The 10,082-nt window shown below is 53.1% G+C and overlaps 1 protein-coding gene across 1 annotated transcript; it reads right to left on the bottom strand.

Moving 5' to 3' along the window:
* Positions 1–3,641: 3,641 nt before the first annotated feature.
* Positions 3,642–8,308, bottom strand: LOC149912274 (rho GTPase-activating protein 33-like). Its single transcript, XM_090130744.1, has 7 exons — positions 8,284–8,308; positions 5,509–5,652; positions 5,121–5,223; positions 4,893–5,025; positions 4,642–4,724; positions 4,174–4,281; positions 3,642–3,813 (listed from the first exon to the last, which is right to left on the bottom strand). The coding sequence occupies exons 1-7, from the start codon at positions 8,306–8,308 to the stop codon at positions 3,642–3,644; spliced, it is 768 nt and encodes a 255-aa protein (XP_089986870.1).
* Positions 8,309–10,082: the final 1,774 nt, after the last annotated feature.

The following is a 10,082-nucleotide window of genomic DNA, read 5'->3' as shown; positions in this document are numbered from 1 at the left end:
TAAGCAGTTGGCACTCTTAAAGGAAAATCCTAGGCCCCAGGTTCTGACAGTGTGGCAATCTGGTACGGACTCAGTTGTGAATGATCCAAACAGTCTGTTCCAGATTTTAACATCCCTTCTATGCATTCACAAGTTTTCTCTCTTGACTTCCCCTTACAGCCGTTAGATGCCAGCAAAACATCCCACAAACACTCCTTACCTCTGTGCACACAGGCACCCATCCAACCAGAGCCATCAGTCATTCCCAGCCATGCGCTCTTCCTCCAATCATGGTCAGCATCACACGGCCGTCACGCAGCTCACTTGACTCAGTTTTTCTCTTCTTTCTGGAGGTGTCCTTGCTTCTCAGCCTTACCTTCTCGTGATGTTTATCTCGCTCCGCAGCTCCTGCTCTGAATAGGCTTTCTTGGATTCCCGCATGACAGGCACAAAATGCAGCCACAGCCCCTGCCACCAAGGTCAGCTCTTCAGCACACATTACCTGAGGAGCACTTGGCAACTCATGCAACCTGAGCAGTGCCAGGAAGACTGTTTCACTTCTGCTTCTCCTGGCTCAGAAATTCATTTTCCTACCTAGAAAATGGAAAAAGAAAAGAAAGAAAAAAGATCCTGACATAAAGCAGACACAATTGATACTATGGAATTCTGGAAGGCAAGGGATTTGCCCTCTGTGATGAGGAGTGCAAAGAACTCAGAAGAGCCATGAGCAGGTTGTGAACTTGTGGGTAAAATCAGGAAGTGCAGCAGTGCAGGGCTTCTGGAGGTGAGGGTCTGCTACAGCCGCCTGGAAAGAGAGCCTGTTGGTGGGAGCTGCTTACTGCAGCCAGCAGAAGCATCGCACTCACTGACTCTCATCCTGATGGGGGATTCCAGTCAGTCTGGGAAATCAGCATGGCTGGCTGCAAGCAATCTGACAGACTCCTGGAGTGCAGTGAGAATCACTCTGTGGTGCAGGCATTGGGCACAGCAAGCAGAAGGGAAGCATTGCTGGACATGGTGCACACCAGGGGTTACGACAGGAGGCGGTCAGGGCTGCAGTGACCATGCCCTCCTTGAGTTGGTGATCTCAAGGAATGCGGGCCTGGCAGGAAGCAAAGGCAGGAGCCTGAACTTCAGGAGAGCCAGCTGCAGGCTGTTCCAGGAATTCTTGGACGAGATCCTCTGGACAACTGTTTGTAGGGGCAAAGGGATGGAAAAGAGCTGGTCACTTTCTCAGAAAAAAACTTGCTCAGGTTGCACGCTGAGCTGCAGGAGAGGAAGGGGAGGAGGTGCCAGCACGGCTCTGCACGATGCTCTGCCACACTGGGCAGCTTGATCATGGCTCAGCAGTGGGATCCGACGAGGAGAAGGGGAGAAGGAAATCAAGGATGGGAGGGAGCCATCAGACACAGCTGGTGAGTGTCTGTGAAGTCTTGCAGACCCAGAGATTCCCAGGTTGTTTCTGCTTTCGTAGCATTTGTGTGCTGCAGGGTGAGCAAAAGGTTCTGCTGCTTGATTCTTCTGCAGGAGCCGCCTAAAAGGGAAATGGCCACTGAGCTGCAGACCAAGCAGTACTGCCTGACGTTGGCCAGGGGAGCTTCTCCTGCCGCAGTGTGCTGATGACAGGTCTGGAGATGTTCTGCACGGCCAGCTCATAGGTGGGAGCCAGGAAAGGACATGATGGGAGGAGGGAGATGGTAAGCAAAATCCAAGGCATGAAAATGCATCAGAAAGCCCTGAAAAGCATCACAAAGCCACAGCCAGGAAGCTTGGGAGTATCATGAGCAGCATCCAGGATGCGAGAGATTATTTGCTACCATGCCAAATGGTAGCAGAGCTCCCCCTGCAGACATCCCAAAGCCAGACAAAACAGGAACAAACCCGGAGCTGTGCTGCACGCACCCCACAGCCACAGCATTGCAAGCTGGGGTGCCTTGCTGTGTGCTGCATTCATCCCAGTCCGTGTGAATGAAGACTCTGGAGGCAGTCAAGGCGTTGATTGAGCACGAGTGTGCTTTTATTATTGTATAAAAGACAGGAGGGTGTGAGAGGTCCACGGTGAAGATGGGACTCATCCTGTCTTGTCATGGAGAGAGTGGCTCAGAGCTCTCAGTGCTGCTGTCCGGTGCCTGGGACTGGAGGCCTGATTGAAAGTCCCCCTGCAAGAGGCTCTGCTCCTCCTCACTGATGCTGACCTGTTCCTGCATGGAGGTGCTGCTGTTGGGGCACTCACACTGTGCTTGGGATGGCCTGCACTGCAGAGACTCCTGGTTACAATCCAGGCTGCTGACTGTGGTTTCTGGCAGGCCCAGGTCAGCATTTTCAGCAGAGCCAGGTGTAATGAGAGCATGAACTTGAATGAGCTCCTTCTCTCCATCACTGTTGTCATGTGTAAGGCTGCTGTTGGAACTGCAGCAATTTGTGCTTCCTAAGAGCTCTCCACTGATGGAAGCACACAGAGCATCCTCGCTACTTGCCCTGGATCTTGTGGGTTGGCAAGGGCTCGATTCACCTAGAAAGGATACACAGGGGTTAGTGTCAAACTTTCACAAGCTGAATTACGACAGTGGTTCTTGATCAGGGGTGAACTGAAGATGCTAGGCAGGGGCTGGAATGCCAGAAGGAGATACAAGTGCAGAGCAAGCTTGAATTCTATGTTCCTGAAAAGCAGGGATTTGGAAGCTGCATTTGCACCCTTACCTGCCAGGACTACCACTGCTGTTTCTGAGGGCTGCCTGGCATTGCGCTGCAGTTGGCGTTTGCTGCCAGAGGATTGCTTCCTGAGGCTGAAGCAGCAACACCAACTGCTAGCTGGTGATTCCTCATTCATTCTGGGTGGATTTTGCCTGGAGAGAGAAAACAGCCAATGCTGTGAGTCGTGCGTGGTGCAGGGTGAGCGAAGAGCTGCACTGAGCTCTTGGCAGCAGTTGCTTGTTCCTAGCAATGCCTGGTTTCTGCAGGAAAACAGAAAACCCACCCAAACAATGATGCTGGGTGCTGGAAAAGAAAGTCCTCTTTACCTGTCAGATGGAAAGTCGATGACGGTGTGGAATTTGCCCTGCCCAGCTGCAGGGCTTTCTTCCACTTCAATGTCCCTGCTGCTCTCTGTCACAGGGGGAGAGCTGCTGTGGCCTCGCCTCTGTGCCTGTGCCTTTTCCAGGCTGAGCAGCTTTGTGGCAGCAGAAGAGACCCCCACAGACTTGGGCCCTGGGAGAGAATTGTGCCCTGTCAGGGAAAACCACAGGTAAGAGTGAGGATCAGAAAGCAGCAGCACAGCCACCACAGTTCTGGGGGAGGTGCTGTATTTTTCTCAGGCTTGCTTATCCGAGCCACTGGAAGAAGAGGAGCTCAAAATAACCATGTGGGCAGAAGTCTGTTTACGGCAAAGGACATGGTCATCATTAAGAGTGCTCACCCCTAGATAAAAGGGGCAGGGAACTGAGAAAGCTTCGCTGCCACGCTTGCACCAAGCTTTTCCTGCATGCAAACCATAATAATGACGGTTTCCTCCTTGTGAAATTTGGGCTTGGACATTCTCAGCATCCAGCAACAGGATGCCAGATTCTAATGGAAGCCCAGAGGTCTGCTGTCCCCTTGATGGTAAAAGAGTATCTCAAAGGTCCCGGAGAAGGCCTGCATTTGGTCAAGGTGTCAGGTCAAGATCAAGCTAATGGAGGAAGACACTCACCTGCTGCATCTGCAATGTCTGCTCTGGATTTGGAGCAGAAGAGGACGTCGGTGTGGTTGATGAGAAATTCCACCACATCCGACTGCGTCTGCAGCTCCATGCAGGCAGCTCTTCCGCTGGCGCAGGCAGACTCGTTCTGCTGTGATCTGTAGAAAAGGCAGATTTTAGAAGTCATTTCTCCAAGACCGTTTCCCCGAGTCTGAATTGTTGCAGCCAAAAGCTGTCAGCTGAGGCTCTGGAGACTTCCGCAGTGGGCAATCAGTGATGCCACTGCAGAAATTCCCCTGGATGATCAAGGACACGTCAGTCCCATCTCAACAAGACTGCAGAAATTGTCACCTAGACATTGTGCCTGTGGGATTGGAGAACAGCCCAGGCTCCTGCTCTTCTGTCAGCCACAGATTTTACAGGAGAAGAGCACATTTGATGGAGAAAAAGAGAGCACTGTTTTTTTTTTTACTGGAGAACAGATGAAGCGTTGTGTTGAAACAGAACCAGAAGTTTACCTTAAGAGGTTTGGAGCCCACACAATGGCTAGGTTCTTGGCATGCATGTTTGTGATGGTGGAGCTCCCAGCCAGACACGCCAAGTGTCTCATCAGGAACTCCAGTGTCCTGGAAAACAAGAGAGGCAAACGTTCAGCACCAACGAGCATGCCGTGCTGCAATTCAGAAAGCAAACCTCCATTCATGCTAGTTCTTGTGATTGCTACTGTCACCAAAGGTGAAGTAGATGCAATTTGACTGAGTGCCACGCTGCAGCACCAAGCCCCAGCACAGCACAGCCGCAGCCATCAGCTGCACCAAGCGTGCCCCCGTGCCCAGGAACTGAGCCCATAAAGTAAGCCCATGGAGCCTTCAACCCTTCAGCATACACAGGCATCGTGTTGCCGGCGTGAGACAGAGCCTGGAACCGCATCGTTGCCCTCTGCAATGCAGCAGGGCTGAGCTCAGCAGGCTGAGGGCAGCACTGACCTGTAGTGAGGAGCGGGCAGCTGCTGGATGACGTCCTGCATTCTGAGCAGCCGCTCCTCCTCTGTAGCGGCACCAACAGCATCCTGGAGTAGTGCAGAAAGGGAGCGAGACACCAATCAGGCTAGTACACCACTGCGAGTAAACCTCGTGGGGCTGACAGCAAAAGGGCCTCCGAGCTGGGGCACTGCTGCAGCCATCTGCCAAGAGGCCCAGGAAGAGGGAAATGAAAGACCTTGTGGCCTTGTGCTTACCGAGAACTTGCCGTACAGCTGGTGGGTGAGCAGAGGGTTCGGGAGCTCCCTGAAGTACATCTTGCAGAGGGAGCTCACGCTGTGAATGTCACGGACGGTGAGCTCAGGAATCTGCTCCGACTCAAATTCCTGCCTGGAGAGAGGGACGCAAACCCGGTTGAGCGAGAGGAAGGCAAGCCCAAAGCCACACCAGATGCACTCAGGCTGTGTCAGTCGCAGCACTCTTACCGCAGTCTCTGGATGTTGGACGCGACGCCGGACAGGCGGTATATCCCCTGCACCACGCCGTGCTGCTCAATGAACTCAGCGCAGCTCTGGAGGACCTGGGGGACTGAAGAACACGTGCCAGCCGTCAGTGGAGCTCCTGATTCAAGTCCTGCTGCAGCTTGTGCTTCCAGAAGTGACATCCCATCCACTAAGCCCAGCCAGGCTTGGCTGAAGCAAATACAGATGTGCTTGTCTCTTAGGAGCATCCGCCTCACTTTATCCTTCAGCCATCAACTCCCATTACACGTGTCTCCACGGCTATCAGCCTGCCCCCTGCTAGATATGAGCTCCCTTTCATCTTCTTTAGATGCCCAGCAGAGGAAGATCTCAGGAATGGGCAGCTCCTTACCATCACGACCGGAGTGGAGAAGATGCTCTCCCAGGTCACCGCCAAACACCCTTTCCTTCTCCACCTCCCGCTCGGTCGGTTTCTTTGGGCGGGCCTTCACCAAGGAACGAAGGAAGGTGAGGATCTTGCTGCGTTTCTTGGGCACTGCACAACAAAAGGAAGAAACCAGGTCATTTCAGGTCTGGCTCCGTTGGACGAGGCCGAGCACAGCACATTCTACAGAGCACGTCAGAACGGGAAGAACATTACCAACCAGTACATACAAAAAGGGATTTTCCCCATGCCTGGAAGAGCCCAAGGCCAGGCTGGATTGGGCCCTGGGCAGCCTGGTCTAATCTGACATTAAATGTGGGGGCTGGGAGACCATCCTGAGGCAGGAGGGTTGGAGCATGATGATCCCTGAGGTCCCTTCCATCCCAAGCCATTCTATGAAGATTCTATAGTTTCCCCAAGTCCAATCATAAAATCAGGAGGATTGGGACAAATCTCTGCCCCATGGTGTGCATGAAGAATCATCAACCCAGAGGACAATGTGGGATGGATAAAGGAGGTACTAAACACGGAACACACCCCAAAAAAGACTTCATTTTGCTTCCCCACACCGTCAAATGTAACATCCCTACCTGGCTTTGGTACTGAGTTGATGAGTGCCTCAGGAATGTTCTTATTAATGAGTTCCACACACTCCCCTGGGAAAAATCCAACCTGTAACAAGAAGAAAAGAGAGGCCAACTATTGCATGCAGCACTTCTCAGATCTGAACTGTTAAACCAAAAGCCACGTAACATTTCCCTCGGAACGTGCTTGCCTGACGTTCCATAAGACTATCCAGCAGAAAATGGCCATTGTTCACAGCATAAAGGTAATAATTTTTCAACATTAGCAGCCAAAGGCAAGGTCCTCTGACACCGACACAGGGAAACTGTTTATGTCCACTAGGCATCCTGTGCATGCAGAGCAGCTCTAAGCTGAGATTCCTGCCTTTACTGAAGTTGCATACTCCAGTCTGAAGCTTGTGCCTACCTGGAAGCCGAGCTTGCCTCTCCACCAGGGGGTCAGCTCCTTTGGTGGCATGTCAATGACACACACGATGTCTCCCACCTGCAAGAGATTGCAACGTCAATCCCAGCTTCAGCACAGCTGGGAGGAAAGCACAGCTCAAATGTCTGCATTCTTCTGCACTGCCAAACATTGCCGAGCATTAAAGCACTTGCACCAGTGCAGCTCTGAAGACATTTGCCATTGTAAAATTGAGCAACAAGGAACGCCTTGAACTGCTTACCTCAAAGGAGAGTTCATCCGCTGCCTGGGCAACGTGTCTCTTAACGACATGGGCAGCAGCAATAGCTGGAACATTCACAGGTGCCACCTCATGGTCCAGCAGGGGCTTCCCCTTGTTCTCAGCCTGAAACAGAGAGCACAGGCCACAGTGAGGAGCAGAGAACCAACAAGGAGGATTTCAAGGTGAGGAGCACATCTGCAGAGAAAGCTGCAGGAAATGCACTCGGTCCTTATCATGGGCACTTCAGAAGGAACTGCAAGTCTAATAACGGCTGTTTCTCTCCCTGGTGTGCAGCAGGCACACGCCAGCAAAGATGCATCTCTCCCCACCCAGACTAATCAGCAATGGCACTGACGCAGACAGGTGGCCTTGTCCATTTTGCCCCCTCCTTTCCTGCGCTCTTTGTGCAGGAAGGCTGACTGTTTCAGATGCTAGGAGACCGTGAAGAGGGAAACCAAAGCTACAGCTGCAGTTACAAGGTGCAAACAGTGCCATTGCAAGCACCAAGCAGCTCTCTTGAGCAGCCCAACCAACAGCGAGGCCAAACAGAGCAGAGAATGATTGTTGTTTCTGCAGCCATTTCAAGGGAAAAGTCAGTAGAGGACAAACCCCACAGCCGAGATGGCTCTGGTACTTTTATAAACTTGCCACACTTGCACTACTGTCTTGCCACAGAGGAGCTCTCTTGGAAAGCAGGAGAGCACATCTGCGGCTCACTCTGCTGGCTGCAGTCAGGGAACAAAGACCAATCAGAGCTTCATACTCTACCTCTGTCCATGCCAGGTCAGGCCCACAGCTGATCTCGCTGCACGCCACAGCCATCAGCGTAGGTGTGACAAGCTGGAACTGAAAAGAAACACACTTTTATTTTCTCTGTTCACATCTCTGCTGTGCTCCCTACAGCTGTCGGGCACACTCACACAGCCCAAGCACGCCTGCTGGTGTCCCTGGTGATGCTGTGCAGCTCTGCACAAGCTGGGGCTGGGACTCTTTGCCTAAGGGATTTGTTTCCTGTACACCAGCTGGTCACAGCACCACAGACAGCTTCCTTCTGAGGGCTGAGCTGCAGAGCACGTGGAGAAAACCCACACGTGACCAGCGTCCCATCAAAGCTGGATGAGGCTGTGTTACTAAACACGGGGCGTCACGGGCTGCTAAAGCATGTGGGGGGACAAACCATGGCAGGTACCTGGCAAGAGATCAGAACGAGGGAGACAAATCTCTCGAATCCGCAGCCGTTCCTTGTCACTTTGCTCTGATCTTCCACGAGCAAAAGCTGCACCAGGGTAGCAGGCAGAGGGTGGAGAGAGGAGAGAGAAAGAGCAGGTCAGTTTGCTTCCACGGTTTAGCAAAGACTACGAGGGAAAAACCAAAATCTGCCCTCCCTCAACTTAACAACTTAAGTTTTCAACTTAAAACCATTTCCCCTTGTCCTGCTGTTATCTACCCTTTCAAAGAGGTGATTCCCCTCCTCTTTTTAGGCTCCCTTTAGCCTTTAGGCTCCCTGAAGGCTGCCATCAGGTCACCCCACAGCCTTCATTTCTCCAGGCTGAACAAGCCCAGCTCCCTCAGCCTGTCTTTGCAGGGGAGGTGCTCCTGTCCCCTGATCATCTCTGTGGCTCGCCTCTGGACCCTCTCCAACAGCTCCCTGTCTTTCTGGACACTGTACTGCAGCTGGGGCCTCACAAGAACAGAGCAGGGGGGGACGATCACCTCCCTGTCCCTCATGGCCACCCCTCTGCTGATGGAGATAATGTGATCCTATGAGCTCCGCCAGCCAGCAGTTCTCAGCACTCACTGTCCCCCCGTCTCTCCCACACTGTCTCAGCTTACCTACAAGGTGCTGCACAGGACGGTGTGAAGACAAAGGGACGCAGTCGGTGCACAAGTGCAACAAGCGAGCTGCTCAGTCAGAGCTCCAGCGCTCCAATGAAGGGACGCAGCACGCACTGCTCCTCCCCTCATTCTAGCCCTTATGACATCACTGAGGGCCACCAGGCTGCTCCACCACGACGGACAGGGTGGGGAGGCAAGACCAGTCACAAGGGCAGAAGATTCCAACAGCCCAGCCCAACGTTCTGGAATCAGGGGCTGCTTGGAATTCTACCCCAGCCAAATCCTGGAGAAGCTGGCACGGGGTCGTCATGACCAAAGCGCAGGACCTGGCGCTTGCTCTTGTTGAGCCTCGCACAACTGGCCTCAGTGCATCCCTCTGGAGGGCCTTCCTGCCCTCAGCCAGATGGACGCTTCCTCCCAGCAGCGTACCTTGCAGTGCTGGGCCCATGTCAAGTCCACACTAGAGTGGCTTTTGTTACATTCAAGGGCATGTTGCAGCACCCATCTATTTCACCTGGAAGGAAATAAAGCAGGAGATGGGAGAAACACAGAACTACTGCCAGACTGCTTTATCCCTTTCCCAGCCCAACTTCCCTTGCCTCATCCCCTACCCCAACTCCTGGATGATGCCCACGGGCTGACAGTTGGATCTCAAGTCCATAGGACTCCATTCACAGGGCTCCATCAAAAAGGCTGTCACACTTGTTCCGTACACTCACACTGACCCAGCAGTGGTATCACAGTCACTTAACACACACACAACAACCAAACCCCGAGCATGCACATCCCTTCCTGCGTGACTGCAGCCCACAGCTCCCCTTCACACCTCCGTGGATCTCTGGTGTTTTACACGGATGCAGCCTCGCTGCAGCTCCGTGGCTGTCACACAAGGCCTGCAGGACCTCTTTCTCTGCAAACCCCGTCTGCAGGCATTGGTTCACGAGGTTCACCTCCTGCCCTCCTGAGCAAAAACAAGCACTAAGAACAAGAGCAAAGCACGCTGGACTCGACCTGGCTGGATCCCCAACCCTCAGTCCTGTCAGACGGACCCTGGTGTGGAGACTCATCCCCAAAGCCTGGCTGGACATCAGCACAGGCATCATTCTTCAAACGCCCCATCCAAGCAGCAAGGGATCAAAGCGTTGGCACAGCTGAAACAAAAATGCTGTGTGAGTTTCCTGTTAGCACTGAGCAAATCTACCGCTGAGCAGCAGGATGTGAGACAAGCAGCAGAAGACACCCAACCTGCAGAACCAGCTCGTTTGGGGTCGGTCCAGATGTTTGTCTGCTCCCTTCCCTGGCCCAGGCCAAGCTTGTGAGCTGCTCCTCCTTTGTGCAGGGGGAAATGGTGCAGATGCCATGTGGTGGCTATGCACAGCATGCCTTGCACTTGCTTTTCCTCTCTCCATCTGCCATCTTCCATGAGCATCTCCAGCCTGCAGAGATCACTGAGTCC

Source organism: Phasianus colchicus, chromosome Z (assembly GCF_987193195.1).
Source record: "Phasianus colchicus chromosome Z, bPhaCol1.hap1.1, whole genome shotgun sequence".
Taxonomy (NCBI): Eukaryota; Metazoa; Chordata; class Aves; order Galliformes; family Phasianidae; genus Phasianus; species Phasianus colchicus.
The sequence above is the reverse complement of the archived record's forward strand: the minus strand, read 5'-3'. Positions and strand labels throughout refer to the sequence as shown.

Excerpts from the sequence above, each read along its gene's own strand:
- LOC149912274 (XM_090130744.1), bottom strand. The coding sequence starts at position 8,308 with ATGGCAGCCTTCAGGGAGCCTAAAG. Across the intron at positions 5,653-8,283 it reads AGCCTTCAGGGAGCCTAAAG|TGCCCAAGAAACGCAGCAAG; the intron begins GCTAAAGGGAGC and ends TTTGTTGTGCAG. Across the intron at positions 5,026-5,120 it reads TCCAACATCCAGAGACTGCG|GCAGGAATTTGAGTCGGAGC; the intron begins GTAAGAGTGCTG and ends CCCTCTCTCCAG.